Raw genomic sequence first — 16,007 nt, forward strand, 5'->3', positions numbered from 1 at the left:
CTAACAGTTCTTAGCGAAAGAACGTTCAAGTAGAACATGATTAGAATCCTCAATATAGTTAGGACACAGATCACAGAACTCTTGAGAATTAGGAAGGATATTTTTTCGACATAGCAAATACTTGCAAGAGAGTCGCCTCCAAACCAACTTCCACCAAAAAGTTTTCACACGCATTGGCACTTGAAGAAGCCATATATTTTTAAATAAATAATTATTATGCAACCCGACTCCCTCATCTTGCAGCTTTAGTATGTCCTTTAACTTTACTGGCTTGCATCTCGTACTACTCCAGCAGAGTTGATCAGGCCAATCATGATAAGGCAAAGGAATGGCACTTGTACGTCGCACCATATCTGCAGAGAAATGTTGCTTCTGCTTTGCGTTGCACTTTTACGTTCAACTTGCACTTGTAGTCCCCAACACCAACCGGATTTGTTTTCTTGGGAATCAGAACTATAAATGTCTTTTTCCAACTCTTTGGCATGGATGCATGAGGAAACACATATTTAACTACATCAATGACGTCCTCACGTAGCATATGCCAAAAATGCTGGGAGAAGAAAGCTTGAAACCGTCTGGCCCAGAAGCTTTATTTGCTTGCATTTGCAAAACCACTTCCTCAATTTCGTCAGTTGTAATATCCTTTATAAGGTGTTCATTCTCACTAGATGTTGAAAAACTGAAAAAAAATAGAAGAGAAGGTGAAGACGAGGATTTCAGAGGAAGAAGGAATACTTCTCTAGGATCAAAAAGATCTTTTTTATTAATTTTCAGGGGCTCAATTTAGGAATTATATAAATATATTTCTTTCTAATTAGAAGATTGCATTCTCAATCAGAGAGATCTACAGCTCATTTCAATAGCTCATTTCATCAGGGCTCAATTTAGGAATTATACAAACATATTTCCCTCTAATTAGAAGATTGCATTCCTAATCAGAGAGATCTACAGCTCATTTCAACACTCCCCCTCAAGATGAGCTATAGATATCATAAAGACCCATCTTGTCACGAATAAATGAAAAAAAATGCACACTAAGACCTTTGGTCAAAATGTCTGCTAGTTGACTAGCAGATCGCACAAAAGGCATACAAATGATTCTGGCATCAAGCTTTTCCTTGATAAAATATCGATCGATCTCGATGTGCTTCGTCCGATCATGCTGTACTGAATTATTAGCAATATTGATTGCTGTCTTGTTGTCACAATATAGTATAAGGGACGATGACTGATAAAGACCTAGATTCAATAACAAGATCCGCAACCATAAAATTTCACACACGCTATGTGTCATAGCTCGATACTCTGCTTCAGCAGTAGATCAAGTAACTACATTCTGTTTTTTGCTTCGTCAAGTGACTAGATTACCTCCAACAAAAGTACAGTAACCTGAGGTAGAGCGACGGTCATCAAGTGATCTAGCTCAATCAGCATCTGTATAACACTCCACCCGTAGGTTGCCATGACAAGAATAAAGCAAACCACGATCAGGACAGCTTTTGAGATAACGAGGTATTCGTGTCACAGCATCCATATGAACTGAACGTGTATCATGCATAAACTAACTTACCACACTAACGGCGAATGCAATATCAGGCCGTGTATGAGATAGATAAATCAAACGTCCTACCAATCGTTGATAACGTTCTCGATCAACAGGGACACCGGTATCGGCTACTAGTCGATGATTTTGTTCAATAGAAGTGGCAATAGGTCGACATCCCAACATACCGATTTCTGTAAGAAGATCTAGAATATATTTTCTTTAGAAGAGAAATTTTTTTTTGAAGAACGAGCAATTTCTATCCCAAAAAAATATCGAAGATGTCCAAGATCCTTCACCTCAAATGCCTGTGCCAGCTGAGCCTTCAAATGAGCTATCTCCTCAGAATCATCTCCTGTGACCACGATATCATCAACATAGACAATCAAAACAGCAATCTTATCCTTGTTGTGCCGAAAGAAGAGTGTGTGATCTACATTGCTCTGTTTATACCCCATCTGAATGATTGCTCGTCGGAAGCGATCGAACCAAGCACGAGGTAACTGCTTCAAACCATAAAGAGAGTATCGTAATTGGCATACTTTGCCCACTGTCTGAGCGGTAGCAAATTTTGGAGGAATATTCATATATACCTCCTCCTGAAGTTCTCTATGAAGAAAAGCATTCTTTACATCGAGCTGGAACAGATCCCATCCGAAGTTAGCAGCACATGATATAAGGGTTCTAACAGAGTTTATTTTTGCAACATGTGCAAAAGTTTCATCATAATCGATGTTATAAGTCTGTGTATATCTTTTTGTTACCAAACGAGCTTTATACCGTTCAACAGTACCCTCAGGTATCTGCTTAACTGTAAAAATCTATTTGCATCCCACAGTTTGTTTATCAGCTGGCAAAGATACAAGTTCCCATGTATTATTTTTTTCTAGTGCTCGCATTTCCTCAAGTATGGCGGCTTTCCACTTGGGGTCTTCCTTAGCAACCTTCCAGTTCTTGGGTATGGAGATAGAGGACAAAGAAGCTATAAAACTCTGATAAGATGGAGAGAGAGACTCATAGGATACAAAGTTAGTGATGTCATGTTTGTACCCCACTCTATCCTTAAGTCGAGCAGGAATACCAGCATGACGAGTAAGCTTACATAAAGCAATAGAAATATTTAGATCATCATTATCTAATGTAAAATGAATGGAAGGTATAAGAAAATTATCATTCGTTGTAGAAGATGAAACCGTCGGGACAGGAGAGGAAGACCTGAAGACTGGAGAATGTGTAATAGACTCTGAGAGAGGAGATGAATCAGATGAAACTGAAGTAACAGGCTGTGAGAGAGTCTCAGATGCAGTTTTAGATGCTTCATATGCAGTTTTAGATGCTTTTCCTTGAGTGTCAGAACTAGCATTAATAGAAATAAACCCTTCCTGAGTATCAGATCCACCATTTGTACCAACATCCACAGTAATAGGACTCCCTTCAGAGAACTCCCTCTCTCGACCAGTTTCAGAGATGACGGGAGAGGAAGAGGACACAGAAGATATATAGAATGGCTCAGACTCTCGAAATGTTACATCTATGCTGATAAACAACTTTCGCTCAATCGGACATCAACATTTGTACCCTTTTTGAGTAGAGAAATAACCAACAAAAATGCACTTGAGGGCACGAGCGTCAAGCTTGCCAACCGAAGGTCGATGATCCCGAACAAAACAGACACAGCCAAATACCTTGGGGGGAATTATGAAAAAAATTAGTTCCTTGCAGGCATTCAAGAGGTGTCTTATAGTCCAAAATTTGAAGTGGCATTCGGTTAATTAGATACGCTGCAGTTAACACTGCTTCTCCCTATAAAAACTTAGGAACATTCATAGAAAACATCAAACATCTTGTCACTTTAAGTAGGTGTCTATTCTTTCTTTCAACAACTTCATTTTGAGCCGGTGTGTCAACACAAGTCGTTTGATGTATAATACCATTATTATGTGTATACTTCTCAAATTCTTTATTAAGATACTCTGTCCCATTATCAGAGCGAAAAATCTTAAGAGTTGCTCCATATTGAGTACCAATCATTTTATGAAAATCTCTAAATGATCGAAACACTTCATTCTTATTTTTCAATAGATAAATCCAAGTGCAATGACTAAAACAATCAATAAAAGTAACGAACCATCGATGATCAGAAATAGCGGTGGTCCCGCAGGGTCTCCATACATTAGAATGAACTACCTCAAACATTACTTTACTATGCAGGTCTGAGCCTGGATAAGCACTTCTAATATGTTTAGCTAGTTCACAGGCATCACATACAAGCTTCTCTTTATTATATGATTCAAAAATAATTGGAAACATACGAGCTAAGAGAGTAAATGGAAGATGACCAAGCCTGCGGTGCTGGAGCAACAGATCTTCCTCTTGTGAAGATGAAACTGTCAAACTGATTTTTGAGTAGCCTCCAGACACTCCTCCCTCTAAATAGTAGAGCCCATTACGCATTATGCTAGTCCCAAGTTTCCTCCCTGTCTTTGGCTCCTGAAAGACACAATATGTTTTGAAAAAAATTACGGCACAATCAAGATCATTTGTAATAGCACTAATGGTTAAGAGATTGATAGAAAATCTAGAAACATGTAGAATAGATGATAAGGATAATTCGGAAGTATATTTGATAGATCCTTTCTCAAAAATAGAGATAAAGGAGTCATCAGTAAGACAAACTTTATCACGACCAGAACAGGAAATATAAGACACAAAATCTCTAAAGGATCCAGTCATATGATTGGATGCTCCAAAGTCAATAATTCATGGAGAAAAATTACTACAGTTAAGAGCATGAATTTGATCATTGATACCTATTTGGGCAAAATTACCTTGATAGAGAGAACTGGTTGGTTGATTTGAAGAATCTTCTGTGGAAGTGCTGCTTTCAAAAATATTTATACCAGATCTGAATTTTTTTCAAAATTATATTTCTTTGATTGATAAATCCTCCATAGAAGAAAAATGAGCTTGATTATACTGACCTCGACCTCTACCAGAATGACCACCTCTACGACCACGGCCTCTAGTTGGACGACCATGCAGCTCATAGCAGTAAGCTTTGATGTGGCCCGACTTATGATAGTGGTCACAAATCTTAACCCCATGAGGTCGAGGCTGAGTTTCTTGAGCAGAATTGATAGGAGAAGAGCTTCCAAGAGTAGTTGGCTATATCACAAGTGCAGATCGTATAGATGTATTCGTAGAAGAAGACATAGTGGCTAATCGAGTTTCTTCACTGAGAACCAAGGAAATAGCTTCATCAAAAGTTGGCCACTCCTATGTACTAAGAATAGAAGAGCGTCGATACTCAAACTCTGGGTTTAGTCCATCCAAAAAATCCACAAGGTGCTGACGCTCTATCCATTTGCGGAACACATCAATATCACCAGAATGAGTAGGGGTAAAGGGACTATAAAAATTAAAATCATTCCACAACCTTTTTAATTCTCCAACATACTCTGTTACAGATCAGAAACCCTGAGTAAGTCTCCGAAGCTCTCGTTGGATCTTATGGGCATGCATATTATTGTCTTTATAGGAATAAGTTGTGGCTACAGCCTGCCATAACTCATAAGCATTCGTCAGTGCCTCAACTGTATGAGCAACACTTGGTACCATAGAGGCAAGGAGCCATGCTGCCACCCGAGAGTTATTAGAATTTCCCTGTTTAACAGCTATCCCATCTCCTTCTTGCCTTTTTGCAGTACTACTTATAAACCCCTCAAGATTGTGAGACTCTAAAATTAGACAAACATGTCACGTCCAACTCAAGTAGGTACTCGGCCCATCCAATTTGATCGGGTTAGTTTATAGGGTGATCTTTGAAAATTCACTACTCGAGATACGAGATTCCATCATCCTAACCATTAACTTTTCTAAATCCTCTATGGTTAAAGGATTTTTATCACCCATTGTCAAAACAAAACACTTAAATGATCAAGTAAACAAGAACAATCTTGAGGGAAGAAAAGGTATTTGAATTTTTCTCACCAACGATCTGAGATAAACTCAGATGACGAATAAAAAATATCAAATATCTACTTGCATGAAAGGCACCTCGATAATATTCAGAAACTCTCAAAAAAGACGCTCTATTGTTGCTCCAGAACAAGACCCAGCACCTAGGATTGGAGGCACATGTGGTAGTAGAATAGACTGCAGTATAGGTGCTCCAACTTTTTTTTTTTTTAACAATACCTAATAAGAAATGAGAAGGGGTCAGCGGCTTCCGTTCTCAATCCCGTGGTTCACAGGTGGATACGGTGGTGGCATCGACGGCAGTAGCAACATTGATAGCATCGACGGCAGTGGCGGTAGCAGCGACGGCAGCGGCGGCAGTGGAAGCAGCAACAGCGGCAGTGATGGCAGCGACGGCAACAGCGACGACGATGGTAGTGACGACGGAGGTGGTGATGGTAGCGGTGGAGGCTCAGGGTGTGGGAGATGCCGGATCCGGAGAAGATTTGAAGAGGTGCAGACGGTCGGCAGTTGAAGAAGTTTAGGGATTGAGATGAGACAGAATAAAGCGTATTCATGGAACAGAGGGCTCTGATACCATGTTGAAAAACAGAAAAAAAAATAGAAGAAAAGATGAAGACGAGGATTTCAAAAGAAGAAGGAATACTTCTCTAGGACCAAAAGGGTCCTTTTTATTAATTTTCAGGGGCTCAATTTATGAATTATACAAATATATTTCTCTCTAATTAGAAGATTATATTCCTAATCAGAGGGATCTACAGCTCATTTTAACAGCTCATTTCATCAGGGCTCAATTTAGGAATTATACAAACATATTTCTCTCTAATTAGAAGATTGCATTCCTAATCAGAGAGATCTACAACTCATTTCAACACTAAAAGATACCTGAATTGAGGTAGGAGGTAATTGAACCTATTCCAAATCCAGCTGAGCCTGCCATCGCAGCTGGAATTAAGAAATAAGATAATTTCTTATGCTCTCCTCATTCATAATACAGATCCCTTGGTGATCAGTAATCTGGGTAATGCGGTTGTACCTCCTTCTCAGCATCGTGGCCCGATGAAAGAACCTCGTGTTAGCATCACCCTCTTGCAGCCAAGTCAATCTTGATTTTTGTCTCCAGAAAACCTCTTGGAGATGGAGGTTCTTATGATACTATCTTAAAAGCCATAGCAACTGTTGATGTTCCTGCGAAGAAAGGCCGCCCAGGTACTCTTCCTTCTCCCGTAACTTAAATAACATCTCATTTAACTCCTGTCCTTTCTTGAAAATATTGGCCATGAATCCTTTCCACTTCCGAAGGGCTTTTCTGGTTTGAGCAAGAAGCTTGGTCAGTTTATCCACAGGAGAATTGTCCCCATGAGTCAACCAGGCCCGACGGATCCTTTTCTGAATTCCCTCCGCATACATCCAGATTTTTTCAAATCTAAAAGGAGGCTTCCTCCTACTGCAAGTGGCTGATGCTGTAAGTAGCTATGGCTGATGATCCGAACCAAATCTAGTCAAATGCTGAATTCGAAATTCTGAAAATAAATCTAACCAGCTCTCCGAAGCAAAAGCACGATCCAATCTTTCCCACACTCTGTCTAACCCCAACCAATTGTTACACCAAATGTAGGTGGGGTGTCACGCCTCCGATTCGAGATTGTGAATCGAGGGTCATGGCAACCGCCGCATACTCATAGAAAACTCTTCCCATAAGTATGCAAGGCATCTTATCATACTATCATAAAACAACAGCGGAATAATTAGTCAATAATTTAAATCCAAAATATAACGATCTAAATTTTTTTCTTTAATGTCTCAATAAATTCAACAACAATTCAAAGGCTTTACATCAAATTCAATAAGCCTTTCAATCGCAAATAAAAGTATAAAGATTCTGCTTCTGATCACTCTTCCATTCATATCTTGTATCATCTTAATTCCTCAACATCTGTAAAAACAGTAAAATAGGAGGTAATGAGCTCGACAACCCAGTAAGCAATGATCACTTCTCAACAGATTTCATCAGGAATTTAAGTAAATAATCATTTATAGAAATAAGCATTAAGTAAATAATCATTTATAGAAATAAGCATATAGAGTTTATCAATTCGAAATCAATTTCAATTATGTAACATAATTCATGCCAAATTCATTTCTTTTTAAAAAATTCAAGTTTCTTTCAAGATTTCAATTTCTTTCATTCTTAAATTCTTTTCGTCAACCATGAGCTATGACCACATTTTCTCTATGGCAGGATCATAATACCGCGTATCTGCTTGCGGTAGGCTGCGAATCATCTGACAGCCATGTCCTTTGGAACTATTGGTCTCGCTGGCGGTTTGTCGCTGGTCTCTCTGGCGACATGTCGCTGGTCTCGCTGGCGACATAAACCCTCAAGACAATCAATTGCCAACGTATATGCCCCCGTTGGCAGGGTCCTTTACATAATCAGATTGTCAATTCATAATGTTTCTTATATCATAATTCTTCATAAATCATATTTCATATTCTAATTTCAATAATAAAACATATAATCATGTAGTATTCGAAATAAATCAATATAATGCATCATGGAATCAATATTTCAATCATGCTTCATCATAACATTTCAAATAAGATATTTTGATAACAAAATACCATTCATCCAATTCATGCATCGTTTCACAAATCATGTCAGAAAAATATATTATAATTTATCGATAAATCTAGAAAAAGTGAAACATTACTTGCCTCGAATATATTCCAATAAATCCACATAATTCTATAAATTTTCTTCCAAAAATTCTGTTCGTAGATCATATTGCGATATCCCATGATCAAACATCCACAATCCTATACAGAATCAATTTCAATAATTAGAAAGAATACGAACACCATATTTCAACGGTTTAGATTGGGTCCGATCATCTAATTTCATCTAATCAAAATCTAATTAGGACCTAAACGATCCAAAATTTGACTATCAGATCAAATCGGATTCGAAGTGATAGGATCGAAGTTTCTTCATCGATTTCATAAAATCAAGTGGAGAGAGAATTCATGAGGTACCATTCGAATTGATCAGGTGACACAATCCAACATTACGATTGATCCAATATCTCGATTGGTGAAATCAACATGATCAAATCAAGTCATGGTTAGATCAAAATCATGGATGATCAAATCTAAAGATTCGTGGTCTGATCAAGGTGGGTGCTAATACGCTGTCTGACAACCATGGATCAGTGTTCTTCATTAGAATCAGATCAAGACTATTAAAAGAAATTTCTTCATTCACTAACCTTTTTAGAGAGAGAATCAATCAAGAGAGAGAATATTTTAGAGAGAGAAAATTCTAGAGAGAGAAAACTCATCTTGAATTCTTCAGACAATATGATTCAACAAATTCGATCGATCAGATCAAATCATACTGAAATTATCATGTGGACAATTCAATAAGATCACGAAAAATAGAATCTTAAAATACATGATCTGATCAAAGTGGATGTCGGTGTACCGTCCGACAATCACAGATCAAAAATCCATCACGAGGATCATTTAAATTCATCATCATTCTTCTCAAAATTCTAGAAAATCTTAGGAGAGAGAAATAATCTAGAGAGAGGATTTTAGAGATAGAAAGTAGAGAGAGAAAGTCCAATTCTAGAGAGAGAAAATACTAATTCAAGCTGAAGAGAGAGAGAAACTCTCTTTCTCATATTTTATTATTTATATCATTATTTAATAAATTTTTTTTCTTTTCTTTTCTTTTCTCTCTCTTTTTTTTTTCTTTTTCTTCACAGAAGAGAGGAGAGAAAATCCTATTATTATTATTATATTATTATTATATTATTTTTCTTCTTCTTTTTCCTTTTTTTTTTCCTTTTTCTTTTTTTTTCTTTTTTTTTCTTTTCCTTCTTTTTCTTTTCTTTTTCTTTTCTTTTCCTTCTTCTTCTTCTTTCTTCTTCTTTTCTTTTCCCGTGGTTTCATTTGGGCCGAAACAGGGGACCGTGAGGTCCCCTCGTTGGCTGGCCGGCCGACGGCGCAGCCGGCATGGGGCGGCCGTTGGCAGAAGGGGAGACGATCTGACGGCAAGAGGAGGCCAAACCGGTGGTCGGTGGTGACCACCGGCGTCGGAAAAAATGGCAAAAAAGAAGGTTCTTCCGCAATAAAATCCGACGACTCCGGTCGCCGGCGAGTGTGCACATCGGCACGGGAAGGAGGGGGAGAAGAGAGGAAGGGGAGGAGGCTTACCTCCGATGCCGGCGAAGCTTTTTCGGCGAGAAATTGGACGGCACAGGGATGGTCTTCCGTGGTGGATTTTCCGGCGATTGCCGCCGATTGAGCTTAGGATTTTCGGTGGAAAGGAGAGAGGAGAGATCTCCTCCTTAAATAGGACCGGAGGGAAATCGTTTCCGACTCCGATTGGAAGCCGGCGAGAGGAGGGAGTCTTCTCCCCTGTTTTCTTTCTTTTTTTTTTTTTTTTTTTTGGACTTTGTTATATGGGCTGGGATTTGTTATCGGGCTGGGCCATCACATGGGGCCTTGAAAACTCAAATCAATAACACCGAATCGCCTAAGAAAACAACGGAACTCCTGAATCCACCATGTGCAATTGAATGACTTCCCTCCAGCATTAAGAATACAATTGAAGTCACCAACGATCACAATAGGAAGGTTCAGAGTCATAACCGACAAAATCTGTTCCCAAAGTGTTCTACACTCAACACCACAGGTGCTGGCATAGATGACACCCAACATCCATTGTGGGCCAACAGATGGTGTGAAAACTCCGAAAGCTACTTGTCGATTAGTATGAACAAAATTAATCTGACCAACATTCAGCTTCCAAGCCACGATAATTCCACATGAGAGACCTCTGGACGGAATCAAGTAGACCCCCCACCTAGGGCCCATTAATCTTTGAACCCGACCAATAGCATTCTCAGACAACCTTGTTTCTAAGAAACAACAAACATCCGGATTATACTCTCATCAAAGCCTTAGAATAATTGATGAAAGGGGGCTTAGCTGCCCCCCCTGCAATTCCAAGCCAAAATCCTCATTGAGATGTATGAGGCCTATTAGAATCTCCAACACCAACAGACTGACAACCAGAGAGCTGTTGGGTAGAACGGCCCCCGGAAACAGACAAAGATACTCGATCCCCTGTAAGGGGTTGCACCTGCAGACTATCTCCCCCTCGCCCCAAACACCCAATAACAGCCTTTAATTTAGAAGAGGAGAAATTATGAGTACCTGAAAAATCAGATGATTCCACCATCCCTTGAGGTTGCTCACATTGCTCTTTGACCTTCTGAAGGCATAGTACTTCAAGCACCTACAGGACGCCAGACTTCTTTAACACAAAAATCTTGCGTAACCTGAGGTTTATTTGGAGAATAAAGCACCAACTGCCTGCCCTTATCATTAGAGACATCATCCTGCTCCCTAATCAACGCCTTTGTTTGTGGAGGGGATTGAGATCCAGAAGAACTTCTTTTTGACTGAATTTTTGATGGAGATCTTTTGCGCTTTTCTTTGGATGCACCTGATATAGACGACTCAGCTTTAGCCAATGATGAAGGTCCTAAGTCCATGGGTTGCCCAGTAGATTCTTCTTCTTCGTGCGTGAGTGGCGCAAACCGGGAACCCTTTCCATGAACTGGGGTCTGCTCTGGAGATTGATGCTTATTTGGAGATGCCCTCTTCGAAGTTTTCCGTTGTTGCATCCAGGAAGCAGAGCCTTGACCCTCAGGATGCGGAGGAGTGGGCGACCTCCGTGAGCCCCATGCAGCCTGAGGATCCACCGGCACTCTCAAGGCACGTATCCATGGACCATATACCAACTTAGCCCGAGCACTATCTTGTCCCTTTGAGCACACACGTCTCAGAGTCAAGGACAAGCCGACCACATATATAACACAGTTCGGATAAATCCTCATATATAAACTCCTGCCAGATAATCTCATCTCCAACCAGAATTCTAGTACCTGGACAAATTATTTGGTATATATCAATCATTACACAGGCCCATGCAAACGGCAACCTGGAAGAAGATTCAGTCCATCCATCCAGAAACAAAGGTTCTCCTGCTGCCGCAACAATCTTGAAAATTTTTTCCTTTTCCCAGAGCTCCAACGGTAGATCAGGCAGCCTTACCCAGACACGGGCTTGCCGGATGCCATCACGCCTAGGCTTGAAGTTCGGACTCCATTTCTCCAAAGCCAGTTCACGGCTCTCCAAAAACCTGTGAATGGCGGTTTGGAGATATGAACTGGCACAGCCCGTCTCAAGAGGGCCGGACTGGCATGCAAGCCATGCCGTGCCTGGCCTATAGGTCGTCGGGTCTGAGCCGCGGGTCAGAAATTTTAGTCCAATTTGACTCCCTTCTTATGGGCCATATCAGGTACACTCCGTCACTATAGCTGACGGGTCATGTCTGCCCATCTTCTATCGGGCTTGGCCGTGTCCTAGGCGGCCCGATCTGTTGCTCATCCCTACGACTTTCAGGATTAGATGGCCGGGTTTGGAAGGAATATCATATTAAATGTGCATTAATTGAGTTGGATTCAGTCATTATTAGATTAAATTGGCACATACAAGTTCCTGCAATTGACATCGTAACGATCCATCCGCTTGACCAGTAGCAGGTCATGGTTGCACAATATTTGAATTAGATTTGGGTTAAGATCTGATAATTAACTTGCCTGAATGAGCGGTCTTATCCGCATCCCGACTTATCAAATACAATTTGTATTAGCCTTAAGCCACCAGACGCAACGTGTACCGTGGAAGGTCATGCTGAAGTATTCTGGCTTTCATTTTATGATTGCCTGGGCGCCAGCAACGAGTGTTTTATCTCTAGTCGTTCGTTGGAAATTCTAAGACCTGACTCAATTATCCAAATTCGCGTCCTATCAGAGGCTCAGAGTAGTTAACAGACTGGGAACGTGAGACAAGTCGAGACCTGATCCACTTTCCTTCCCTCGGATCCACCAAGCGCTACCGAGTCGGTACGAATCTACTCACCACCCAAACAGTCCGTCTTTGGAGGCCAATATCCGTGCGGATACTGGTATGCTAGTACCACCATTCCACGAACCGAGCCAAAGCCGCATCCCCAACCACCGAGACCCGCGCGCCAGGTGTCCCTCCCCATCGCAAGGCTGCGAATACGCGCGCCATTTGTACGGAGCTGGTATGCTTGGTACGCTGCGCACCTACTCACGCCCAACGCCAAAGGAGCGGAGAAACCAAGACCAAAGGAATGGCTGAGGTCGGTCGGGCGATAATAATAGGAGCCACGAGTGCAAGAACTGGCTCTGAATCCCCAAGCGTGGCTCGTCCCAACATGCGAAAAAATATTTCTTGCAACGGTGATATTATATTAAATTTATAATAAATTAATAAAAATTTTTATATTTCATCAATTATCATATATTACATCAATTTTCGTAGATAATATTTCACATTATTTCATATATTTTATTTATTTTTAATTTTTTATTAATTTGTTACAACGGTGATGTGGTATCACCGTTGCAACGAATATTTTCTCCCAACATGCACGAACCTTTGCATGCCGCCTTTCTCCGTTCACCTGCATTGCCTCGTTCTGTCGTTCACATGTATTGCACGAACCCGCGCACCCCTCCCCCCGAGGAATTATTGCATGCACCAAATACAAGTGAACCAAGGCAAATCCCAAAGGATATGCACGATGGAGAGCGTGCAATCGAGAATCGGTGAAATACAAGTAGCATGGCTTGTTATCCACCGTGGAAGGGATTTGCTCGGTCCAATCGCACCTGGTGCATGCAATACGTGGGCCCTCCCCCACACCACCCACCCCCACAACCCCACCTCCTTTACAGGAACCCCCCATCTTAATCGCCTCCTCGCTTTCCTCGTTCTCACACTTTCACCCATCCCTACTACTGCTCCTTTCCTTCTGATCCTTGTATCTACTCTTATCTGTGATTTTCTCTATCCGAGAGAAAAGGAAAAAAAGGGAAAAATGCCTACTGTTTGCACCGAGCAGCATCAGCAGCAGCTACTCTACTATGGAAAAAGCGCTCTGCTTGATCTTGATGCCCCTCCAAGAAAGCTCCTCCATCGCCCTGGCCTCACCATTTACGTCCCCGACGATGACCAAGACAGAGAATCGAAGCAGGAGTTAGACGAAGAGCAAGAAGGCGAGGAAGAACAAGAAGAAGAAGTGGATACTTACTCATGCGACGATTTCCGAATGCACGAGTTCAAGGTGCGTAGGTGCATGCGGGGGCGGAGACCGAACTTCCGGCGGTCGGGGGCGTGCCCCCGCAGGGATGCCTGCGAGTGGGCGCATGGGGTGTCCGAGTGCTGGCTCCACCCCGCCCGCTACCGCACCATGCCCTGCAAGGACAGCCGCCGCTGCCGCCGCAAGGTCTGCTTCTTCGCCCACTCCCCTCGCCAGTTCCGCCTCCTCCCCTCCCTCGCCACGGCCAACGCCACCACTCCCATCCCCTCCCCTGGTTCGCTTCGCAAGCCCTCAAGTTGTGCCATTTGGCCCACCGCCTCGTCACCAACTTCGACGCTCAGGGGTTTCTCTCCACCTCTATTTCCACCGATTCCCCCATCTGGTAGACCGCTGCAGCCCTCTAGATGTACTACTGCTGGCAATAACAATAACAAGAATACTATTACTGCTAGTAGTACTTACAAGGGGTGCGGAGTGTTGTTTTATAGTGGAGTGATGGGCTACGATTCACTGTACGAGGATCTGATGAGTTCCTTGGAAGCGATGGAGCGTTCTGGAGCTATTGCTGCTGCTATTGGGATTAATGGAAATAGCGGTCGCTCCTCTTCGAGTTTCTCTACTTCGAGTTTTACCGGCCAGATGGAGGAGAAGGATTTGGTGGAGCGGCAGAGGAGCGACAGCAGTGGACTGGATCAGGAATGGGTAGTGTTGCAGCCCATCGTAAACGGGATAATCGGATGGAAGCCGAGTTGTTGCTTCTGGACGTTGAACTGTAAAAAACTTACAAAAACAATTTTTTTATTAAAAATTACCTGATGAAAAATCTTTCAATATCTAAATTAGTCTGAAAAAAAAAATAATCAGTGAACCAAAATGAAAGTTCAAAAATTTATAATTAGCAAAATATTAATTACTTGATCCACCGTAACTTACCTCTTTATATAGAACTAGAAAAGTCGTTACTGTGTAACTTCCATCCCTGAATATTCGGAACATAAAAGTTATAAAATTTAGTGAGTGATTACTTCATTAACCGCTATTATGATCGAATTATGAACTACTCGTGGGCGACTATTACGCTCCACATTCGCATGTAGTTAATACTCGTACCGAATAACCATCGCTTGATCTTCAGATGTATGGGATTTAAATAGTCGGCATGACGTCAAGTATGCCATCTGTCGAGTGCTAACTTGTTGCTAATCACAAGTCGAACCAAATCGATCAAATATCGAATATATACCGAATGATCGTCGATCAATCATCGATTGTATGTTGGATCAAATTGATAGAATGCCGATTTTGTTAGATTCTATCACTCTGAATGCCGATGATCAAATTCCGTCGATCTAAATTAGTTTGATCCATAATATAGTACTTAATCAACTGAATTTATAACTAAATCGATGTGGAAATGAGAAAGTGAGATAATTAACCTTCACCTATTTAATCGCATTTAGTCGGTGGAGAGCTGAGGGGGAAAGATAGTCGGCTGGGAGACGGGAATCTATCCCAACAGGTAGATCAGCCGCTGACGTAGTAACTGGTGATGATGTAATCACAGTTGTTGGATCGGTGCGATTTATGGTGTACGCCGTACAGGAATGGGTTTTTTTCTTTTTTTTTTGGATGCAAGTGGGAGGCGTCATCTTCACGAATGGGGTGAATATCTTAGTTTTGTTTTGTTTTCTTCGTTGTTTTCGTTTACTTTCTGGGGACTTTTATGCGGGGCCGGAGGGTTTCTGTGCCGTGTGTCGCCCCTATGCTCTGTTTTGGAAGAAGGGGAAATACCAGCAAGTTTGGAGAAAACGGCAGAAGAAACGGAGAGTTATCGTCCAAAATGGCCGAGTCCATTCTCGAAGGTTACTCCACTACCTCTCAAGTCGTCGTACTACAAATTAGACGGTCATTAATTTGAGTCTTATCCAGGATAGAGTGACGCACAATGGTCATAACAGAAAACAACAGAGATAAGTTCCCATCAAATAAATAAATAAAATGCTAAGTTGCTGACAGAATTCAATACTCATAAACATATGCAACGCCAAAGCAAGAGATGAAGCAGCAGCCAGAAAGAGAGGGGGTTGAAAGACCGAACGCATCATACACGTGGAGAACTTAAGAGTAGGGTAAGTGAATTATGAGAGAACTTATATACAAAACAGTTACAATTAAGGTGCATGTGGCCACATCGATCTATTTAGAATCTGGAGGTTCTGAGCCTAAGTAATTATAATGCACCCTACTTGTCTCTCTTAAAAAAAAAAAAAAAATTAT

General features: G+C 41.3%; 1 protein-coding gene across 1 annotated transcript; it reads left to right on the top strand.

The window, feature by feature from the left end:
• The first annotated feature begins 13,508 nt into the window (after positions 1-13,508).
• LOC114914727 (uncharacterized) lies at positions 13,509-15,632 on the top strand. Its single transcript, XM_073251195.1, has 2 exons — positions 13,509-14,502; positions 15,367-15,632. The coding sequence occupies exons 1-2, from the start codon at positions 13,509-13,511 to the stop codon at positions 15,630-15,632; spliced, it is 1,260 nt and encodes a 419-aa protein (XP_073107296.1).
• The last annotated feature ends 375 nt before the right edge of the window (positions 15,633-16,007 follow it).

This window comes from Elaeis guineensis, chromosome 2 (assembly GCF_000442705.2).
Source record: "Elaeis guineensis isolate ETL-2024a chromosome 2, EG11, whole genome shotgun sequence".
NCBI lineage: Eukaryota > Viridiplantae > Streptophyta > Magnoliopsida > Arecales > Arecaceae > Elaeis > Elaeis guineensis.